Genomic DNA, 23,134 nt, shown 5'->3' with positions numbered 1-23,134 from the left:
CTTAGTTTCTTGATTAGTTCATGCTAATAGTATTAAATATCTATCTAGAGACTAAGGACCGAGCTTGATAGCATAACCAGACTGGTCTGATGATTAACTGCTGCTGAGGGTTTAATGCTAAATTATTAACAGCAATATTTGTAATGCACAGAATTACAGCTGAGGCTGCCTTAACTCTCAAACTTTTAGGCAAATGGCCACATGCAAGGAAAGTTGCACAGGCATCTCCTCTTTTGAATGCTTCCCTTTCATTCTCAGCGTATTATTTATTTTCTTGCAGTGATGAAAGTGAGGATGGATTGGAGGACAATCCTTTGTTGCCTCAATCTGGGGATCCCCTGATGCAAGTTAAGGAAGAGCCTCCAAATGCTTTGCTTGGGGAATCTTCTGGAGTAGGGAATTCTGGAGTGCTGAACACACATTCCCTGAATGGAGTACTGCAGCCAGGTAGTCAGCCACTGAGTTGAATCTCTGCTTATTTTGGGGTAGGCTGGAAAAAGCATTATTTCTGAAGAAATTTGTTTTTATCTTTTCTTTAAACAGAGCCAAAGTCTGAAAAAGGGAGCTTGTATAACTTTTCTAAACTGAAGAAAAGCAGAAAGTGGCTGAAGGTAAGAATACTGCAAGGAAATGCAACTATTAAGAAATCTGAGTAGAGTAGAAGAGTCCTAGTTAACACCACGTAGACAGCGGTGAATAAGGGACTCTGTCTTCTCATCTGGTGTGCATCATGGAGTTCCAAACATCTAACAGTGTAGACAGCAAAAAGAAAGTAAGTTGAGCCCTTGTCAGAGCATTATTACAAATTATCACAAATGTAATTGCCAAATATGGTAAGTTTACAGTAAGATTATTTGTTCCCATCTCCTGTTTTACTTCACATGTACCGCTGATGGCTCAGAAAGCTAGACAGAAGTCTAGCTTAACGATCGTAGGATTGTTAAGTTAGAAAAGATGGCTAAGATCACCTAGTCCAACCATCAACCCATCACCCGTACCCACTAAACCATGTCTCTCAGTGCCATATCTACGCCTTTATTGAAAACCTGAGAAGAAATTGTTCCTAATCTCCAACCTGAGCCTCCGTGGCACTTGATAAACTTAATAAAGCCAGAGCGTTAGACATTTTTTTCCCATTGCATCTTCCATACTCTTTGGCCACAGTCAAAGCAAAGTACTTCTTTTGACTCAACGTACACAACAACTGCTTGTGTTTGAGAGTTGCCTGGAATGATGTGATGCAGTTTAATTGATGCAAAGTATTGTACTGAAGAAGAAGCATAAGGTAATGTAGAGATATTGTAATATTTGGTATGTTGCTGACAACAGTCTTCAAAGGACTTCTTTAATCTTGTACTATATTGGTCTGTTGTTTGCTGCATTTTTTTAAATAACTGGAGTTACTCCAGTGTCTCTTGCTAAGTAGAAATAAGTGGTTTTTTGTTGTTTTGTTTAGTTTTCTTTCTGCATTAAAAAACAGCAAAACAAAAAATGCATTCTACAGAGGCTTCTCATGCTAGAAAGGGAAAGAAAGAAGAGTATGTGATGGTCATTAATAAGTACTGTATTAGATCTTTGGTGGAACAAAATAGAATTATAGTCTCTGTAGATTTAAGGCTTTCATTTCCATTCTGTAGCAAAATGGACAGTAGGTATTTCAGTTTTGGTGAGCAGCAGCATTTTGCTTAAATACCACAGTGAGTGTACATTTAAAAACATTAAGTAATCTTAGTACAGTGTCCAAATTAAAGCGAGCTTTATGAAATATATTAAATGGGCACTGGAGACTGAGATGAAAATTTGTTTCTAAGATGAACTCAGTACAAAGTCCAAATGAGGGGAGAAAAGAGAGAGTGGATTGGTGGCACTGTGCCATCTTTGCTTTTCATTGTACTGCAGTGTTCTCTAGTTAGTAAAAACAGGTTGCCAAGTGGTCGAGCAAGAGCCAAACCTTGTGCAAATGGTGCAGTGGGAGAATAGCAGGACAAATAGTACAAATGAGGTAGCAAAGCACCTGCAACTGTACGTCACAAAATGCCCTTGCTTATATCCTGGCTTGTCTCACTGGTAAAAGGAGCCTTTTGAGACCACAGGCAGTCGCAGTGGGTTTTAAAATGACTTAATCTTCACTAAACAAACAGAAATCTCTCTCTCTGAAAATAAAAAAAAAAAAAAAGCATACTTGATTGGATGCTGAACAGCGCTGTAGATCAGAAGACTGTTCTCCATTTGAGGCGTTTCAGAGGGAAGATACTTTGTAAAGGCTAAGTGTTGTGGTTGGGGCAGGTCTGTGATCCTTTATTAGATAAAGGCTCAAGAGCGTTCTGTATAAATAAACAATACAGTATAGGGAATTGGCGATTGTTAAATTCATTTCTCTTTATTCTTGTTAGAGTATCCTTCTAAGTGATGACTCCAGTGACACAGATTCACCAAGTGATGAGGATGGAGAGGATGAAGAAGAATTTTCTCTTTCAAGGGAGGAGCTTCACAATATGCTGCGATTACACAAATATAAGAAACTACATCAAAGTAAATATAGCAAAGACAAAGAGGTAAAAATCCAGAACTTCCGTGTTTCCTTAATTTTCTTTTTTCCTTTCATTGCATTATTTTAACTGCTTTTACATTTTTTCTGAAAATCTATAATATTTTGTGAACTAGAAAATACCCTATTGTTTGGTAGACTAGAACAATCTAATGTCATTTTCAGACAAGGGTTATTTAATTACGTACTGATTGAAAAGCTGTTGATACCTTATGCTGAGAATCTCTCAACAGTTTATATAGATAGTATGGATACATGTGTACATGCAGCTTCTAAAACACTCTGTTCATTAGATCAAACAGAGGGTGCTAGAATGCAACATTCAGATAATAAATATCAAAACTGAAATGCTGTGGCTTAGATCTTAGTACAGGTGATAGCTGCTGTTCAAGATTAAAATTGTATATTTAAACCTATTGCAGTACATTTGCCTCTCCATTGAGGCAGCAAGTAGTGAGGTGATGTTTATCTTCGTGAGAGTTCCTCATTTTCTTCCTTACTGTTTTCTGTAATTATTTGGGGTTTTACTTGTATTTATTTTTTTGTTTTACCTTCCTTTAGATTTTCTTTTCATATTCTCTTCTTTTCGTCTCTTCCTTCTAAGAAAATATCTGATGCATTTCTACATTTTTCTTAATATTGTGCCAAGTTTTGACTGCTGTTTCTAATAATACGTTTGAGTCATAAGAGCTTTTGCAAAAAAAAGAAAATTAATTGCTGTTTTGAACTGCATCAGAAAATGGGTCTCAGATGAAGGAAGTCATCCTATTCTGCTATCAGAGGATGTGTACGAAACAAAAAAATTGACATTTTGTTTCATATTGCTTCAGATTACTCCAGAAGAGTGAATAGTTTTCCCACCCAAGTCTTTGTTTCTTTCCATTTCTTTTCTTTGGTCAGTCATTATCTTTTAAACCCAGATTGCACTGGCTTCTTGAAATACCACATAACTGCACAAACATTCATACACCCACCTTTCACGTAGGTCATAATTTTTACGTTTGTGTATAGCCTGTGTATAGTTACTTAATATTTTAGTTGAATAATGCTTGAAATATACTACTTTTTTGATAATCTCCAAACTGCTTAGTCACCTACTTTTACTAGATAACCTGAATAGTCAATTTGTTCATGTGGAAATCTTTTAAATGCCTTTTACCTAAACCTATCCTTTGATATGTTTTCTTGTGATAAAGTAGGACATGTATGCAACTTGGGAATGCAAGCAAAACAAGTAGGAAGTCCTTGATTGGACTGTTGCATGTAATGTGCTGTTCTGCTGGGCAGCATTTGTATGGAAAAAAGATGTAGTGGTATGTTTTGAAAGTGTAAGCTTCACTGCACGCTCTTCCTGCCTTATTTGGTTTGGTTTTCTCTCTAGAATTTGAGGGCCACCTGTGGGCAAGTGGTTTCACTTTGGTCACTCCAATCCTGGGTAACAGTGCTAAATATGGAGAAGTACATTTATTGATATCTTATTTACAATCAAGATGTGAACTCGTTTACCTGCTATTGCTCTTATCTGCTATATGTGGTTTCCATTAGTGTGCTCATTTACATCTACTTCAGTTGCAGCAATACCAGTACTACAGTGCAGGACTGCTGTCTACATATGATCCTTACTATGAGCAGCAGCGCCATCTGCTAGGGCCCAAGAAAAAGAAGTTTAAAGAAGAGAAAAAATTGAAAGGTAAAGTCACTCACCTTGTGTTTTTAAATAGATGCTGTGATTTAAACTCCTTTCTTGTATTATTTACATTGAATAAACATACATGTTTGAACATATTCCAGACCTTTGAGTTTTGGGTGGAAAGCTAATGGCCGATTCCGTCAAGGAGAAATCTGAAAATACTGTGCTTTGTCTGGCCTCTAGAGAGCTAGGGTAAAAAAGGATGGTGTAAATTGAGAGTGCATGGCTTTACATTTTCTTTGTGGACCTCTGGATCTAGAATGAGAGTCATGTAATAAGTACTTCATAGCTATTTCAGCATTGCTTGGCTATGTTTCAGAATCTATAAATATTGCTGTGTATCGTGATCCATTTGCTCATTTTCTTTCAAAACGTGATAGTTCTTTGAAAATCAGAGGAAACTACCCAGTACCTGATACAGTTATTCCTGAATGTGTAATTGTTCCAGTGAATAAGAAGTGGTAGGAAATGAGATTGTTTCCAGGAAATCAGAGGGAACTCAGAATTGATGTCCAATGTGAGTTAAAACAGAACTACTTCTGTAACCTCTTAGCTGGAGTTTTTCAGCTGCATGTTTGCCAGGAAGTACAGTTTCCTTTCTTGACCGAGCTGACAGCACCTGTATATCTGTAGGGAAGCAGGAAGGTAAGGCTGTGAACTGTCAATGTAAGGTGAATTCTCTGTAGTGCGAGTACTCATGTTAGAGCTGTGTTTTAAGAAGGTTATTTTGGGCTTCCCTTTGCCCTTCCTATCTCTCTGTAAGTTCCTTTAATGTTGTATTTTTTTCCACTAATCTTGTAGCATCCATGATTTTGCATGCTTTCAAATAGTATATTTATTATCTGATAACAGTATCTGGTAGTTTCCTCTGATAGCTGTATCCGCAGTAAATGATAACTTGCCAGTCTCTTTCACGATGGTTTGAGACGTTTACCCAGTGCTGATGTTGTTACTTTTAAATGTCTTACCTTTACATGTCTGCAAGTAAAATTTTATCACGGGACAAGAAGCATTACACCAGATCACGGATATTTTAATTCCTAACATGTACTTCCTCATGCAGGTAAACATGCCATAGAAGTTAATTACAAAACCATAAAGAAATAAGTTTATGGTATTAGAACTGGCAGGCATGGATAAGTTTGACTTTTTTGTTGGTTCCACACATAAAGTGGCTTGGATAGCTTAGTTAGGAGAGATGTCTGACTAAATGCAGAAGGTCCCAAAAATAGGAAAAAAAAATGATTTAATGGTCATTATTGCAGGAAAGTTGAAAAAAGTAAAGAAAAAGAGGAGGCGGGATGAAGATCTCTCTTCAGAGGAGTCACCTGAGCACCATCATCACCAGACCAAAGTTTTTGCCAAGTTTTCTCATGACACACCACCACCTGGGTCCAAGAAAAAGCATATGTCTGTTGAACAGCTTAACGCTCGTCGGCGAAAAGTGTGGCTTAGCATTGTTAAAAAGGAATTGCCGAAGGTGAGCTTGGTTGATGGCACTACGTCACTGATGATAACAAGATAGTTGGATAAAAAATAACTTAGTGGGGTGATGACACTGATTTTCTAGTGGTCATCAGTGGCGAAACTGATATTCTGTAATCTGTAAGCAAAGTGTAGTTCTGATTTCTTACCACCAATGGATTATGCAGTGTGTTGCTTTCATTTGGCTATCCAACCCTTTTCTATGAAGAGTACAATAAACTCAAGGAGGTACTCCTACAAATCTGCAGGATACCTATATAAAGCAAACCAATATCCAAGACTAGTGTTTAAGTTCAGGAGAGGCACGTTTCAGCCATCACAGCATACATGTGTTTTGAAACTTAGGTAAGAAACAACCTAGCAAAAGCTTCATGTCATTTACAGAACAAGCTTCAGGCATGTCTGAGATAGCTGGATGCGCTGTCATTAGTTCTCTGAGATGTGATCGGCAAATCTTACAATGTGCTTTTTAGAATACACTGTTAACAGACTGAATTTTTAGTGAGTTGAGTATGACTGATAGCTGTGTAATCCTTTATGAATGTATAAGCTGTGCAAAGGATATGTGCAGTATTCTTTCAAAAGACTGATTTTGTTCACATGAGTAGCATAATTCACGTGAACTCTAAACATCTTTGGGGGACAGTAGAAACATCTCTTATTTGTTTCAGTGATGACAATGGAATAGGAGAATCCTGCTTTGCGGATGTAGTAGTTAAAGAAAAATTCCAGAAAAAGGAGATGTTTGACATACTTTCTTCAGGAGCTGGAATACATTTATACATGCCTTGGACAGTGAAGGGGGAAGGTGTTGCCATCAAAACCTAAAATAGTTACAGAACACGTACTCAATTATGCAATAGATTGCATGACTGAGGTTGGCAGATGTAACAGCTAAACAAGGAACAGTGATCTTTTAAAGTACCGTGCAGCTATTACCCTTCAAGTAATTGTAAGATGTGTTCTTTTATAGGCATACAAACAAAAAGCATCAGCCCGCAACCTTTTCCTTACCAACAGCAAAAAGGTAAGTGTTTAGTTTTATACTGATACTTGTATTGAATGTAATAAGCAAACTGTAATCTCCTTGTTTCTTACTGATGATTCTAGCAGGACAGTACAGGAGAGAGAATTGTATGTAAGTAATTTGTATAAGGCTTTTCATTTTTTAAATGTGTCATTTTGGTGTGTTTCGTAAGCGGTGGAGGAAAACAGGCAACATAAATTTGTGCCCTGAAATCTTACTGGCTTTCATAAGGTCTACTATATTCATTTTTCTTTACTGATTTTGATACAATAAATTAAAGACTTCAGTATGCTTCATTAGCTTTTGAACTGCCCATCTATCCACTATTTAGAATTTGCTGTTTTAAGCATTCACAGTAAATCAAAGGGGCTCTTGGAACTATTAAATGTGTTAATTTATGCAAACTTACATAGGAGCTGGGATTAAAAACGGAACGATTTTTTTGATTAAGTGATTGCCAAAGGAATTTATTTCCTCATTGGAATAATCTCTGAGAAGTGTCATTATTTCTACCTAGAAGACTTTACTGTAGGAACATTTGGTAATGCTTTTCAAAGCATTTTTAAAGTGTTACACTCAAGTGTGAGATTCATTTATATGCCTAATGAAAAAATAATCATGTATGTGGCTAAGAATCATCAGACACAAGGTGACATAGAAAACATTACATTCCATATATACATTAGGAAGAGTGGGAATGTTTTCTTTGTAAGGAATACAGGAAACAAGATCTGCTTCACTGTGGGCATCCTTACTAGAGACTGGATTTCTTTTTGATGTCTGGACAAATATTCTGTGATTATTGTATTTGTAGATACCACAAAGTGTATTTTAGCAAGCGAGTGATGCAGCAGGTTTAAAGGATTTGAAATTAAACTCTTTTTCTTTGCTTTCGTTTTATTTGATCATTTGAAATCTCTGCGTGATGGAATTATTGATGTGCAAATTTCAGTGGAGGAAAAGACCAACTGTCACAAACATCAAACCCAGCAATTCTGGCCATTATGACAGTGACATTAATTTATATATGCTGGATTGAAAAATGACACTAGTATGCTTCTTTATGAGATGGCAGGAAAATTGTAGGACACTTCTCCACTTTTCAGTGTGAATGTGATTGTGTGCTACCAATATTGCCACTGCAGCAACCTTATTAAACAGTGAGAAAAAGTGTGTACCACAGAAAAATGTTCAGAGTATAGTCACAGTTGCAGGCAGACCTTGAACTCTGGTCTTTGGAGTACCTTTCAAAGATCTACCCACCAGATCAATCCTATTAAGTACTGTGCTGTCCTGCAGCTCTCTTTTGATTTTGGGGTTTTTTTTGTGTGCATCTCAGGAAGTTTTTGGACGTTCGTGTTCTCTCTCATCATTTCAAAAGTCTTACTGCTGAGCAAAGTATCATAGTTTTTCTCTTCTGAGATCAGGATCAGATTTGTTTGCAATTAAATGTGATGTGTATTGCTGGTTTTCTTTAAACCTGCCCATCTTTCATCTCCCTAGCTTGCTCATCAGTGCATGAGGGAGGTACGTCGTGCTGCTCTCCAGGCCCAGAAAAACTGTAAGGAAACTCTACCACGGGCACGTCGTCTTACCAAGGAGATGCTTCTCTACTGGAAAAAATATGAAAAGGTAGAAAAAGAACATCGCAAACGAGCTGAGAAAGAGGCTCTGGAACAACGCAAGCTGGATGAGGAGATGAGAGAGGTAAAAGCAAAAACACAGGTTGCTGATAATTAATTTCTTGGGTAAACACAGAAATGACCAAATAATTTGAGTTTATAAATCTGGGCTGTTAAGTTCAGTTGTTTATTCTGTTTCAATAGTATTGCATGTATTTCTTTGCTATTTTGAAGTTCTTTACATTTTCTTCTAACATTAGCCAGAGGTGATAAGAAGCCTTTGAACTGCCTAAATTCTTTAGAAGTATTTGAAATAGAATAAAGGATTGGATGAGTACCGTGTGTCTCACTGACACATACATAACTGAGTGTTAATTAGTGCTGGCCTTTTGTGATGATTTGTGCATCTTTCTGAATCCAGAAGTCAAGTCACCTTTTCATTCACATTGATATTTTTTCTCCTGTAAACTAGTATCATAACTTGCAGAGAATTTTAGCAGGACCGTTGGGGGTTGAGAATTTTTTCTGTGATCACTTTTTGTGTTGACCAAGAGACTGACTCATCAACTCTTAGTGTTAAGGGTTGAATTTAAGAAAAAAATTTATTGCCAGAGTTCTCTGGTGGATTTACAGTTTTACCTTCAATGTTCAGTGTTGAGCTGAGGTTGAATCTTCGGAGTACATTCTGTTTAGTTTTATGCTAAAGTCATTAGATCATGCTTTTATGTATTGTGTTTCTCTCAATTCTTGCAAATTTGAAAACGTTGTATGGCTTAAATTACTAGGCAAATTTTACTGTAGCATTTTCTAGCCAGAACCTAAGAATGAACAGAGTTTCTGCAACATCTTGCTGAAGCCCAGATAATTATAATATCTCAGATGTATACATTTAATAGATTCTTTCACAGTTCCCCTTTCTAATAAATAATAGAGTATTAGAGTTACCTGCTGTGATTGTCTTGAGAGGTTTTTTTTAACTTTTTGGTTCTTTTACTGTAGACCTCTTTATTGCTGTTTATTTTTTTTAATCTTTAAGTTTTTCAGTGTAAACAAAACCTTTAAACTTTCTTCTAGGAGATTATGATGTTCTTTGCCATTATTATGTAATTTAGAAGAATATTTCATTTGTATCAATTTTATATTTTAATGTAGGTGTTTATGGTGGTGGCTAGCTTTTGTATGCAGCTGATGTCCTAGCCTTTTTTTTTTCAAAATAATGTGCATAGTAAAACCTAGATAGATTGTCATTTTATTAGATTAAAACATTTTTTACTTGAACTATATTTTAATTACTAAATCTTTAATCTGTTTTTTTTTCTCTGATTTTGGTAAATGCTCTTCTTTTAGGCTAAAAGGCAGCAGCGAAAACTTAACTTCTTGATCACACAAACTGAATTATATGCCCATTTTATGAGTCGTAAACGAGATATTGGACATGATGGAATACAGGAGGAAATCCTACGCAAACTGGAAGACAGCTCTACCCAAAGGCAGATTGATATTGGAGGAGGAGTAGTGGTCAACATCACCCAGGAAGATTATGGTAAGCAATTCATCCACAATCCTTCCTACGCACTCTTGAAATTTACTGTACTGTTTATGTTATTAAGCAAATTTACAGCGTCAAGCATAAAATTCCTTCTGTACAAGAAGCATATCTGTAATTACTGAAGCTCATCTGATTATTTTTTTTAACCTGGGTGGTTGATTCCTGCAGTGCTCTAACATGGAGATCTTGTTTTCAGATAGTAACTATTACAAAGCCCAGGCTCTGAAGAATGCTGAGGATGCTTACCAGATTCATCAGGCCCGGGTATGTATGTTTTGAATCCATGAAGTAGAAGAAAAAGAGTAATTGGTAAAGGTCCCTAAACCAGAATCTTTAATAGCAGCCAAGTCAAGTAGTTTGATTTCGTTGCCCATTTCTGTGTTCGAACAAGTAGAAAAAATATAAAATATCTGGGAACAGGCTTGTTTTCTGTTAGTTTCTGGCAAGCATCATATGTCTTAATGTGAAGAGTATAGCCTTTTACTATACAGTTTCTTGTTAACATGTTCATAACCTTACACATATTTTCCATTTCTTGTTTAGACTAGATCTTTTGATGAAGATGCAAAGGAAAGTCGAGCAGCTGCTTTACGGGCTGCTAACAAGTCTGGTACTGGCTTTGGAGAGAGCTACAGTTTAGCAAATCCATCTATCCGGGCAGGGGAAGATATTCCACAGCCTACTATATTCAATGGGAAACTGAAAGGTTACCAACTGAAAGGCATGAATTGGCTGGCAAACCTATATGAGCAGGTATCTTAGTACATCTTGCAGATTTTTAAAACTTCTAGGATGATTTAAGTAATTAGAGGAAACTTGTTCAAAAATTAACTAGTTTTAAAAACAGACCACATATACTGCTTCGGTAATATTTTTGGAAGAAATGAAAACATTATGTAAACCACCTATCAATATCCCTGACTTTGAACGGAACGTACATTTCAAGATTCCTTATGTGGATATCTACAGATCTGTTTGTCACTTAGATTATACACTGAAGAGACTTCTGCTTCTCAGAATTGCATACGATTTCAGGCTTTGGGCTGATTGTAAATTTCAGGCAACGTTGCCCCTGTGCATATCCAGTTTGCAATGTGATTGTAATGTGCAGATAGACTGAGGGGAAAAAAGAATGTGGCCTAGAAATGGATGAAAGTGCGGTTGACATGAAATATCTCTCAGCTGAAGACCTGAAAGAAAGTAGGTTGTTTCATTTTTCAAGACCTGCGTGAATAAAAAGGTAGTGAGATGAAAGTGTAAATTTATGGATTTTTTGCAGGGCATCAATGGAATCCTGGCAGATGAAATGGGTTTGGGTAAAACAGTACAAAGTATTGCTCTCCTTGCACATCTGGCTGAAGTAAGTGAATTATAGCTTTTTCTTGGTCAGAATACTTGATAGAAGATGCATGCTTTTCACATTTGAAGTGAATTCTAGATTATAAACCTTGAGTGCCTTAAAAGGCATTTTATTTATGACATTTCCTTTTGTTTTAAAGTTGTGCCTTTAAATGTCCCTGTGTGTACATGACTATATAGGTGTGTGCATATAGATATATAATATTATGTATAATTATATAAAAGGAGGATTTTCATTTATTCACAGAGTCACGTGCACTGATCGTAAAAGCTTGGTGAGAGAACAAGTTGCAGACTTAATGATACACTGACCTTTACGAATCAGAGAGACTTGTAGAAAGAAGTGAAGCCCAAATTCCGAATTCTGAACTTCATGACAATTAGCCTGGATTTCCATACTTAATTGGATTTTTTTTTTTTTTTTTGAAACAGTGATTCTTCTGTGCCAGGGCAGATAAACAAAACAGGAAAAAACAACGTGAGCTTTCTTCTTAATGCAGAAATATATGTATAGAGCGAGGTAGATAGGTTTAAAAAAAAAAGAAAAAAAAAAAAAAAAGGAAAAAAAAAAAAAAAAAAAAAAGCAGAATCCAGCTACTTGCCTTAAATTGAAGGTACCAGCCAGTGGTACTAAGAGCAGAAGTAGCTGGATTAGTGACCAAATGATTGGCCGTTGTCTGCATTTGTTTTAGCTGGTTTTGATACGCTTGTGGTGGTACTATCAACCATGACATCGGAAGGATGCAGAGCCAAAGGCTCTTAAGCTCTTCTCTGTGTAAGGGATAACAACTAGAGAGGCTTGTCTCCCCGTTGCGACTTGAGATTTTTGGATGCATTTATAGGGCTTTTAATTTTTCCTGCTCTCCCTTGCGCAGACCAGCTTACACCAATACACTAGGATTCAGCTTTTTTCACAAGAAGATATTCTGATGTGATGGAGCAAAGCTTTCCAGTACCACCTGGTGTTTTTTCCTTCCCAAAATGACAGAGGCTGTTATTAATGTGGAGGAGGCAACTTTCTGAAAAAACTGAACAAGCCAGTTCAAAATATGGTGGTGCTTGTTCTGGGAACAACTTTGCTGTACTGAAAGAAGTCTGTGTTATATATTATCCTGCTGCTCTGGGAATCAGTTTCGTTATGTTGTATATAATTCTCTTATGTAGCAGCTATTGCTTAGTAGTTGCAATACTGTATGAAACTACTTCTGTGTCTCTTCCCCCCAATTACTGTATAGATGTCTCTTTAATTTTTTTAATATGTGTATTGCAGAGAGAGAACATCTGGGGACCTTTTTTAATAATCTCCCCTGCATCTACACTTAACAACTGGCACCAGGAGTTTGCCAGATTTGTTCCTAAGTTTAAGGTAATAAGCACGTGCAAGAAAGTTCTTTTATGTTTTCTCAAAAGCAAACTGTTTGTTTTCCTGAGTTCTTTGCCACATCTGGGTGCCTCATTGTCTTGAAGCTTCAAATTCTGTAATGAGCCCGATTTTTGCATTGTCCTGGCTTTCTAGAGCATTCATTTTGCAGCAGCTTAAAGACACCAACTCGGTGAGGAATTGAAGTAAGCAAAGAGTGAATGTGCAGTTCTATAGTGTGTGGTCCTAGTGGCAGACCCAAGAACAATGTTTCAGTCTTATGCATCCTCTTCAGAACAGTGTTTTCAGTCATTCCTATCAATCTGGTTAAGTAAGATAAAGACTGTGTGTAATAAAACTCTAAACAAATCAGAGTGATAGAAAATGTTCTTAGAGAGAAGTAAAAGAACCAGAAACAAGCAACTAGCAAGAAAGAAAAGGGAGAACAGTGAGACACAGGTAAGAACAAAAAGCGAACAGGAAAATAAGTCGAAGCCTTCAGGTGTGTAGTGATTGTGAGAAAACAGTTATGTAGAAAGCAAGAAGCAGTCAGCTACTGGAAAACAAGCTGTTTACCTGTGCCACCCAGTGAAAAACATTTGAGCATTTGGAAGGAAGATTTGAAAGAAATATATGTCGCTGAAGCAGTAACAACATTTTAGAATTAAAGGTAGACAAAGATTCATAAGCTTGTGGTTACAACTGCAAAGAAGAGATTATGGTTTAAATGTTTGAGTTGTTGACAGGGTAACCTTTTATATGAGGAGGTCCTGATTAGGTTTTGACTAATCTTAATTCTTATAAAGAATTTATAATACTGATAAGTAAAAAACATAATTGTAAGTAGCCAACATACCAGTAACAAGGCTTGAATGCTTTGGCTACTTAATGAGGTGTGGGAAAAGACTTGGAAGTATTGCTGTAATGCTTGATTTTTTGGTCCCAAAACAGTAGGGACCATACCTGAAAATCTGGAGTAGAAAACGAGAGCAATTGGCCACATTATCTATTTACTTTCTGTAATTTGCCCCAACCAGTTAAATTTATAGAACAGATGAGTAACTTCTTTGCTTCCTCCATTTTGGGAATAAAATACAGAAAATATTTCAAAAATGCAGCCAGGATGCTTGAGACAAGAGAACTATATATTTTTTTTAATAAATAATAATTATTATAATCGGCATGGTTTTCTCTGTTTCTGTTATTACATAGCTGTTTTGTGGGTTAATGGCATAATAATACCGCATTCCCAGAACAGATCGTATTTAAAAAAATTCTAAGCTTTTGATTGTTACTGCTTATAAGTCTTACTGATTTTTTTGAACCAGTTTTGTTCCTGCTTCATATCATGCTGAAATCCGTAGTCATTCATGCTTATGGTAAATCACAGTGAATTTAGTTCTTCAGGACCATGGCAGAATATGTGAAGTATGTAAAGTAGAAGGCTTAACTAGTTGGTTCATCTGATGGTTTTTTTAATAGCATCCTTATTTCAGAACAATTGAAAGAATGTTCATCCAAAGGCATGTCATATGTGCAGTAATTTAGAGCTTCTCTGCTGGAGGGTGGAGATGTTTCACAAGCTTGGAAAAACAGCATTCCTCGCTTTCAGTCTTGTGTGTAGTCATTTCATCAGACAGATGATGGCAGTGTAGAGTTAGTAACTAGTAGCTCTGGCCGCTTTCCATTCACTGCAAAGGTCTGTTCTGAGCAATGGGACATGAATGGCCAGATTTTTGTATTGTTACTGACTTTTTAAAAATTGTTTTATTTGTTATGTCTAGACCAGATGTGTTAGCTTTCATCTCTGGAAACAGTTCCAAAGTACAAATCCAAAAGAGTTGGTATTATTTGGGAGAAACAACAGAGAATGTTAAACAGGAGAGCAAGCCTTCTAGTCGTGTAGAGACTTGTTTCTTCCATAAATAATGTAGCTGTTTTCATTTTTCGAAACATGCTTCTGGGCATTTTTAGATCAAGATATGCTGTCTTTATATTAGGCATAAGACAAATGACAATTTTATCTTGGAATGATGTTTCTAAGAATTTTTTAAGTAATTTCTGATTTTTATCTAGGTGTTAAGAAAGATCATTCCCGTTTAGTTTTGAAGAATGCTGTCTTTCTATTTTGTAGAATGCATAGTATAAGATTCTAAAGCAAGTACATCTTTATTTGAAAATAATGTCTTTGTATTTTTATACTGTTCCAGGTGCTACCTTACTGGGGAAATCCCCATGATAGAAAGGTCATCAGGAAGTTCTGGAGTCAGGTAATTTTGGCGCGCCTATGTGCTTGGATCGTCTTGGTTATTTGTGTAAAGTAAAACAAACCATTATTACACTTTATTATGCTAAGCAATGTGTGGATAATGAAGTGCTGGTTTCTTCATCGATGTAGTAGCCTTTGTTAATATAATGAGGTAGAAGACTTATCTTGTCTTAGAGAGCAATACAGTACAGCACAATTTAAGGTTGTGTGAAGTTAGTTGAAGAAACTAGGGCCCTACAAATGAAGCGGGCTGTTCTAATGTCAAGAACTGTTTATTCTAGTTGGATAATTTAACTCAGAATGCCCAAGTCTAGCGTCCCTGCAGAACTGTCAGATTGTTCCTAATTTAACATAAGTAAACAGCATTTTATAGAGTTCAACACCTGGGTCTTGTTTGGTGCATTAAGAAGCATCTGAAATTGATCAGGGACTAATGGGCTGAGATCCGCTAGTTGAATAACCTTGTTATAGATACTTAAAAAAGTCAGTTGAGGAAAAATGAAGTAATAATGAGAGAAAAGTATGAAACAGAAGTCTGAAATTACAGCATGTACAGGTGAACTCTTCATGATGTGTTTACGTTACATGGGCATTTGTTTTCTATTTTGTATTTATAGAAGACGTTGTATACTCAGGATGCTCCTTTCCACGTGGTGATTACCAGTTACCAACTGGTAGTACAGGATGTGAAGTATTTCCAGCGAGTAAAGTGGCAATATATGGTGCTGGATGAAGCACAAGCACTCAAAAGTAGCTCCAGGTAATATATGAACTGGGAAAAAAAAAATCTTTCCTTTCTATCAACCTGTTAGAGGAATATAAAAAGTACAAAAACTGATAGAAGTTATGATTGAAACAGATATGAGACTTCAAGTGTCTAACATAGTTTATGTATATAACTCCAACTCTGTGACAATGGAATGATCCACAATTTTTCTCTTCCAAATACATCAACATAATTAAAAACTAACTGTGGGACAGAAGTATGAATAGAGTACAGAACGGTGAAAGAAAATGGTATTAAATACTGTTCACCTTTTTTCCTGGCTACTCATACAATTCTGCCACATGTACAGTGTATAGTCTTCAATGTGTGTTACTTCGGTTTGCTCCATTAAATGCATTATTTTGATTCCTTTTTCGGTGGCACTTCCAGGCCTTCTAGTGAAGGTCAGAACCCTGTGAATACTGTCAGTTGCAATGAAGCCCGATCTTTGTCATAGTACTCTGTGCCAGAAAGCTTTCTGTTCATTTTTGAGTAGAGATGTGTCCATTTCTACCTCTGTAACTGCTTTCTCATAACATTTCCCCAAGTTGCCACTGTACACATCAAGTCTCCATTTCCGTAAGCTGAAGAGTCCTTTAGATGGAGACTCATTTAGAATGAAATCTGCATCTCCAGCATTTTTTGGAAACTGCCCCTCTAAGACTGTAACATACAGCTCAGCACTCTTTCCACAGTGTCCCATAGACTTAGTGTTGTAAAGTCTGAAAAATACACAAGATTATGATTGATAATAACTGTTTCTTTTGGGAAGGTAATTATTCTGATGACAAGAGTTTATTATCAAAGCATTTGTATTAAAAGTGACTTAAAACATATTTAGATACAACGTTTGTTTTATTTGCATTCCTTTGTATTTTGTAAAAGGCTACTTCCTCTTGTAATTGGCTTTTGAAAGACAGACTGGGCAGTAACTATGATGTTATTACCCAGTGACCTGCTACAAAACATTTGGGAAGGTCACTAGAAGCAGTTGGTCTTAAAGTTCCTTATTTTTTTTATATCCTACAAAAACAATGCTCATGATTTATTTTTTTTTCCCTCAATTTTATTCATCAGTGTTCGCTGGAAGATCCTACTGCAGTTCCAGTGTCGAAATAGGTTGTTATTGACGGGGACCCCAATCCAGAACACAATGGCTGAGGTATTCACAAGCTCACAAGAGCTGGCTTTGCTTTATCACAAGAATATGTCCTAAGTGTCTGTGAGCAGTTGAGAAACCTGTTGTCTTTGTGTGGGATCATGTCTGTTGCACACCATTCGCAAAAGAACTAGTATCAGCTTTGCGAGGGCATAGTCAAATAACAGTAAGACTGAAGATATCTGATAGGTAGTAATGCCTATGTTACAGGATAAAAAATAGCTCTGGTAGCTGCTGCTTCTGTTGGCTGAAATCATTGCTCTACGTTTCTCACTGCTTTCTAGTGGTGTTGATATATCTGGCATGGGGGAAGAATGTGGCTGGGGTTCATTTTCAGTTCACTCCGTCTTGTGATCTAGTAAAGTGACTTTGCTCATAAAGAGCTGCAAGAATGTGGGATCCCCAGTTACCTTATCCACAGCAGGATGACTTCGGCTGATACACTGTTTTTTTCTTTTCCTTTGTAGCTGTGGGCCTTGCTGCATTTTATCATGCCAACATTGTTCGATTCCCATGAAGAGTTCAATGAGTGGTTTTCTAAGGACATAGAAAGTCATGCAGAGAACAAATCTGCCATTGATGAAAGTGAGTGTTTGGTTATGGTAGTTTGTGTATTGAAAATCTATTGCCTTTTCCAGCTACCAATGATAAACTTTCTTTTGTTCTGTGTATGGGAAATGTCTTCTGAAGCAGACAGTACATTAGTCAGATTGGAACATCGTTACTTGTTGTCCAGTGTTTGTCAAAATTTTTGTTTCTGACTGCATCATGCGTAGTGAATGGAAAAAACATGTGGTGAAGGTGTTGGTTTGATACCTGTCTCTAATCCTCCCACTTACCAATACAGGAGAACAAATACTTTATTTGTAAATTTCTTTAGAGCCCATCATTTTGTAGGCCTTGAGCGTATGTTACAAGCTCTCTAAATAAAAATGATGATAGAAGGCACTAAACACCTTTTGAGCTCCAGAAGGGAAGTATAAAAATTATTTGCTGGAAAAAAAGAATAAGTTCCACAGTAAATTTCAAGGGATAATTATGTTGAAAAATCTAGCTACTTAATGTAGGTGATTTTTGATTGGAATAGAACACAGCACAGTTGGATCTTGTCACAAAGGTGAAGGTTTTAAGAGTTCTTAAATAACCCAAACTCTGTGCTTTAAGAGGGGAACTGGCTGAGCAGTGAGTAGTAGAACACAGTACCGTTTCCTTCTCTGGTGAAGTAGTAGTTCCTTTTTCCCCCTTGCATTGTGTTTCAGACCAGCTATCCCGTTTGCACATGATCCTGAAACCTTTCATGTTGAGAAGAATCAAGAAAGATGTGGAAAATGAACTGTCAGATAAGGTGAGAAAAAGTATTGATCCTTAATTAGAGTGTTTCAACTTTATTGTTATAGCTCTGTTATCACATCTGCTTTTTAAAGGCTAACTTGTCCCTCTGTAAAATGAAATTTGGTTGTAGACCTTTCACAGACCTCCTTCTGGTATCACATTCCAGCGATGTCATTGGGTGTGAATGTAACTTAAGAACCCCTAGCTAATGCACTTTTTTTTCCTTCTGGGGGTAAATGTTCACAGTTGCAAATAAAAAATAAGCCCAATTAAGGTGACAGTAACATCACTAATTGAGGTGAAAGAGATTAATACAGCAGTGATTGGGTGGCCTTTGTGAAGGATTTGGCATGGATTTAGGACTCGCTACTTGCTTGCCCTGAGCAAGATGTGCATAATGGCAACATCATGCTCTTGTCTCTTAGGTCTTAATTTCTTGTTAATGGTGCTGGATGGGCATGTGAACAATGTGTCCCGTGGTTTTGGGACTACTGACTAAGAGACATGTGCTTTGTTTTGATGTACTTGTTAGTTTCAAAACTGGAACTCTTCTCATGAACGCTGTTACTATGTGACCTATTAGTTGTCTTTATCATGCGTTCCTGACATCTGTTCAAGGTGACTCCAAATCGGTAGCATTTAAGAATGGAATAGCAGAACTGAAGGCAGAATTTAAGCTGATCAGCTACTTAAGACTCTATTTTCTACGTTGTGTTCGCATACTTGTAAAGGTCTGTCTCCTGTGTTGTTACCTAAGCTTTGCAAAACACAGCTGTTGATTAAGTGCTTCCCAGGCTGGATCCTGAAATACAGACATGAACACAACTGCCTATATATAATTTTTTTGAGAATGCTAAGTTTTACTTAATATCAGTTTTTCTTGCTTTGTTTGTACTGATGTGATCATGCTCTGCTTCTGAGAGAGAGAAAGCTAAAACTTCATTACTGTTTTGCAGATTGAAATTCTTATGTACTGCCAGCAGACAAGTCGACAGAAGCTGTTGTATCAAGCTCTGAAAAATAAAATCTCTATTGATGACCTCTTGCAATCCTCAATGGGCACTACTCAGCAAGCGCAGACCACTACTAGTAGTCTCATGAATCTAGTCATGCAGTTCAGGAAGGTAAGGCTATTTAAGTAGTAATTAAAATGTATATTCAGTCATTAGCTCACAGCCAAAGTACAACTTGTAGAAAACATCATATAAAAAAACTTACGGCATAGGCATGCAAATTTGCATGTGATTCAGTTGTCTTTCTAGTGCAGTGTTGCACAGTGTTGAGGTAGAAGAGCTTCAAGTAAATGCTGCGTGCATCTGGTTCCATGTTGGTTGTTGAAGACGTCATTTACTTGTGAAAGAGAGGGAATAGCTGTGAATAGGAAAAGATATGGTGCAGTGTTCAATTTGAACAAATGTACCAAAATGGCTGTGAAATTCTAGCCAATATTAGAGTGATCAATAGTCATAGTTGTCATGGGATGTAAATGTTGCTTTAGCCTGAATTCATCTCTTCTTAATGTCTGACATGCTCCCTTTCTTACAGGTGTGCAATCACCCAGAGCTATTTGAGCGACAAGAAACTTGGTCTCCATTTCACATCTCCTTAAAGCCATACCCAATTTCGAAGTTCATTTACCGTCACGGACAAATCAGGGTCTTCAACCACTCACGGGACAGGCAAGCTACTGCACTTCCTCTCCAACTTAGTTTATTTAGTAGTATGACTTAGACTTATTTTAGCTTTGTAAACACTAATTAACAGTTACCTGATGAACTTAAGTAGTGTTTGCCAAGCAATGCTTTCCTAGCGTTCTTTCATTTATACAGCTGTTAAACTTCTTATATCTGATGTTCCTTCTTACTGGAGTCCTGATCATCAAATATTCCTTTGATTGAATAAGAAAGCAGGTAAAAGGAATTTAGAGTTGCTGATGATGATGTATAGCAGAACTATCTTTAATAGAATTTTAGCAAAAGACTTGTTTTCCCTGCAGTGTTTTTTCATGGGTAAGGAAGCTATCAGTATCTGCCCGTAGTGACATGGTACACTGTGACTATCTACTTGTGCATTGGCAGCTTTTAATGCTTACCTTGGGTGAGTAGAAGCTGCCTGAGTGCACTTCACTGATTTTTCTGACTGGCAGTTCCTGAGAAATCTGGTTTTGTACTCAGTTTGAGAATGCTCAAGACAGAGATGAAAAAGACACGTTTGAAGATGAGACTTAACTGTTCTACAGCATAAAACGCAGTTCAAAAACAGTGGTGTTTCTCAGTGTCAGATTAACAGTAATGCACGTGCACTGCTGATGCTATGCAATCCAGATATCCAGAGTGCAGGAATACTTACAAAGAATGGAATTACTGGTTACTTCACGTTTTTTGCTGTCTATGTGATTGAATGCTATATGCATTAACACCTTCTCAGTGTTTTCATTTGTTTTGTTGCCTTCATTTTCAGGTGGTTACGGGTTTTACTTTCGCCATTTGCACCAGACCACATCCAGCAGTCTCTCTTCCATAGGAAGGGTATGTTATGGTCCTGGGAAGCAAGCCGGGTTGCACACTTGTATGTGTGGTGTAATATGTTATTTAGTGACAGAACTGAAAGGTCAAATCAGTCTGTCCTCTGAGATAATCTGATTAGAATTTGTTAGAATTCTTTTGGCCTTTGTACCTGAAGGGAAGTCAACCCATATTTTTCATGTGCTCAGTAAGGAAAGTACGAAAGCAGGTGGAAGGATATTCTACAGACTTTAGTCACTGCTTAATCCTACTTCAATCTCTGTTTCTATTCCTCCTTGTCTTTTTTCTTAGATTCTGCTGGTGGATTAATGCTGCCTCTTCAGTTTAGCGTGGATCTTTTCATAGATTCAATTCAAAGAAATCTCGGATTCATTTTAGTACAATCTGTATTGTATGTTACACTGCTAACTTATTTCAAGTAAAAAGTAGGAGATTGCAAATGACCCGGGATCTAACTTATGAACAGAAGACTAGATAAGCAGTTTATGTTGATAAATATAGTTTATCATTATAGACGATTGGATATTTTTTGCTAAAAAAGAGTGAGCTAGATTGCTCAGCTCCTCAAGTGGGGAAATTTTAGGAGAAGAAAGAAAAAGAGATACTGGCTGCATGGCTATGCTGAAGTCCATTAGTGTGGACATACTTAGCCATGCAAAACTTTTCAAATAAGAAGAACCAGGTGGAGCGAGAGGAGTCTGCACTTGTCTATAACTCTAAATTTGGAGTGTCTTACTAATTATTCTGGTTTAAGTTTTGATATTCATAATAGGCTTTTTCTTGGGTACTATAAGGGGGAAATTATTTTGGATATATAATTTTTTTTGTGTAGAAGTTAAACATAGAATCATAGAATGGTTTGAGTTGGAAGGGACCTTTAAGATCATCTAGTTCCAATCCCGCTGCTGTAGGCAGGGACACCTCCCTCTAGACCAGGTTGCTCAAAGCCCCATCCAGCCTGGCCTTGAATGCTTCCAGGGAGGGGGCATCCACAGCCTCACTGGGCAACCTGTTCCAGTGTCTCACCATCCTCACAGTAAAGAATTTCTTCCTAACATCTAGTCTGAATCTACCCTCTTCCAGATTAAAACTATTTCTCCTTGTCCTGTCGCTACCTGCCCTTATAAAAAGTCCCTCCCCAGCTTTCCTGTAGACTCCCTTCATGTACTGGAAGGCCACTATACGGTCCCCCAGAGCTTTCTCTTCTCCAGGCTGAAGAGCCCCAGATCTCTCAGCCTGTCCTCATAGGAGAGGTGCTCCAGCCCTCTGATCATCTTTGTGGCCCTCCTCCGGACCCGCTCCAACAGCTCCATGTCTTTTTTGTGTTGGCGGCCCCAGAACTGGTTACAGTACTCCAGGTGGAGTCTCAAAAGAGCAGAGTAGAGGGGCAGAATCACCTCTCTCAACCTGCTGGTCATACTTCTCTTGATGCAACCCAGGATATGGTTGGCCTTCTGGGCTGCAAGCACATATTGCTGGCTCATGTTGAATCTTTCATCAACCAGCACTCTCAAATCCTTCTTCTCAGGACTGCTCTCAAGCCATTCCCTGCCCAACCTGTCTCTGTGCTTGGGGTTGCCCTGACCCAGGTGCAGGACCTTGCTCTTGGCCTTGTTGAACTTCATGAGGTTGGTATGAGCCCACCTCTCAAGCCTGTCCAGGTCCCTCTTGATAGCATCCCTTCCCCCTAGCGCATCAACTACACCACTCAGCTTGGTGTCATTTGCAAACTTCCTGAGGGTGCACTTGATCCCCCTGACCATGTTGCCAACAAAGATGTTAAGTAACACTGAGGAACGCCACGTGTCACCTCTTTCCACTTGGACGTTGAGCCGTTGACCGCAGCTCTCTGAGTATGGCCATTCAGCCAGTTCCTTATCTAGCAAGTGGTCCATCCATCAAATCCTTTTTTCTCCAGTTTGGCAATGAGGATGTCACACAGGACAGAGTCAAACGCTTTGCACAAATCCAGGTAGATGATGTCAGTGCTCTTCCTTTATCCACTGATGCTGTAACTCCATAAGAAGTTACGTGAAAAAATATGAATAGTGTTGGGAATAAAGGACACATAGACGGGCCTGAAAAGCTTTTTTAATTAACAGTGGAACTTGTCTTTTCTGCTCCTCACTGTACCTGTTGCATCCTTATCTTTCTACTCGCTCACATTCCCCTACCAGTTCCTACATCTCCTTCCAACATGTTTGACTCACAGTTTGGGTGAGAAGGAGCATGTCTGGCAGGCTGTCCTTAGAAGTGCATGTTCTAGTCAGATCTCTGGGAAATATGTGTTCACACTAGCAAATGCATGACTGCCTGCTGATTCCTTGTAGGTCAGATAAATGTCCTTACTGATTGCATGTTTTTCTCGCCCAGAACAAGTCTGTCTTGGTAAATACCTTTCTCTTGCCCAGACTGGAAAATGAACCGGAACTTGGAATTGGGA

At 37.7% G+C, this 23,134-nt stretch overlaps 1 protein-coding gene across 1 annotated transcript in view; it reads left to right on the top strand.

Moving 5' to 3' along the window:
* INO80 (INO80 complex subunit) overlaps positions 1 to 23,134 on the top strand; it is a 56,613-nt gene that overhangs the window by 734 nt on the left and 32,745 nt on the right. Inside the window, exons 2-21 of the mRNA XM_021402279.1 lie at positions 281 to 447; positions 544 to 611; positions 2,394 to 2,555; positions 4,118 to 4,238; positions 5,504 to 5,718; positions 6,697 to 6,750; positions 8,254 to 8,457; positions 9,720 to 9,915; positions 10,118 to 10,185; positions 10,465 to 10,674; positions 11,201 to 11,281; positions 12,551 to 12,646; positions 14,851 to 14,910; positions 15,527 to 15,669; positions 16,753 to 16,837; positions 17,302 to 17,419; positions 18,094 to 18,179; positions 19,123 to 19,290; positions 19,712 to 19,845; positions 20,627 to 20,694. Of these exons, the coding sequence (XP_021257954.1) occupies positions 281 to 447; positions 544 to 611; positions 2,394 to 2,555; positions 4,118 to 4,238; positions 5,504 to 5,718; positions 6,697 to 6,750; positions 8,254 to 8,457; positions 9,720 to 9,915; positions 10,118 to 10,185; positions 10,465 to 10,674; positions 11,201 to 11,281; positions 12,551 to 12,646; positions 14,851 to 14,910; positions 15,527 to 15,669; positions 16,753 to 16,837; positions 17,302 to 17,419; positions 18,094 to 18,179; positions 19,123 to 19,290; positions 19,712 to 19,845; positions 20,627 to 20,694 (2,504 nt within the window). The remainder of the gene's footprint in view (positions 1 to 280; positions 448 to 543; positions 612 to 2,393; positions 2,556 to 4,117; positions 4,239 to 5,503; positions 5,719 to 6,696; positions 6,751 to 8,253; positions 8,458 to 9,719; positions 9,916 to 10,117; positions 10,186 to 10,464; positions 10,675 to 11,200; positions 11,282 to 12,550; positions 12,647 to 14,850; positions 14,911 to 15,526; positions 15,670 to 16,752; positions 16,838 to 17,301; positions 17,420 to 18,093; positions 18,180 to 19,122; positions 19,291 to 19,711; positions 19,846 to 20,626; positions 20,695 to 23,134) is intronic.

This window comes from Numida meleagris, chromosome 6, assembly GCF_002078875.1.
Source record: "Numida meleagris isolate 19003 breed g44 Domestic line chromosome 6, NumMel1.0, whole genome shotgun sequence".
Taxonomy (NCBI): Eukaryota; Metazoa; Chordata; class Aves; order Galliformes; family Numididae; genus Numida; species Numida meleagris.
The sequence above is the reverse complement of the archived record's forward strand: the minus strand, read 5'-3'. Positions and strand labels throughout refer to the sequence as shown.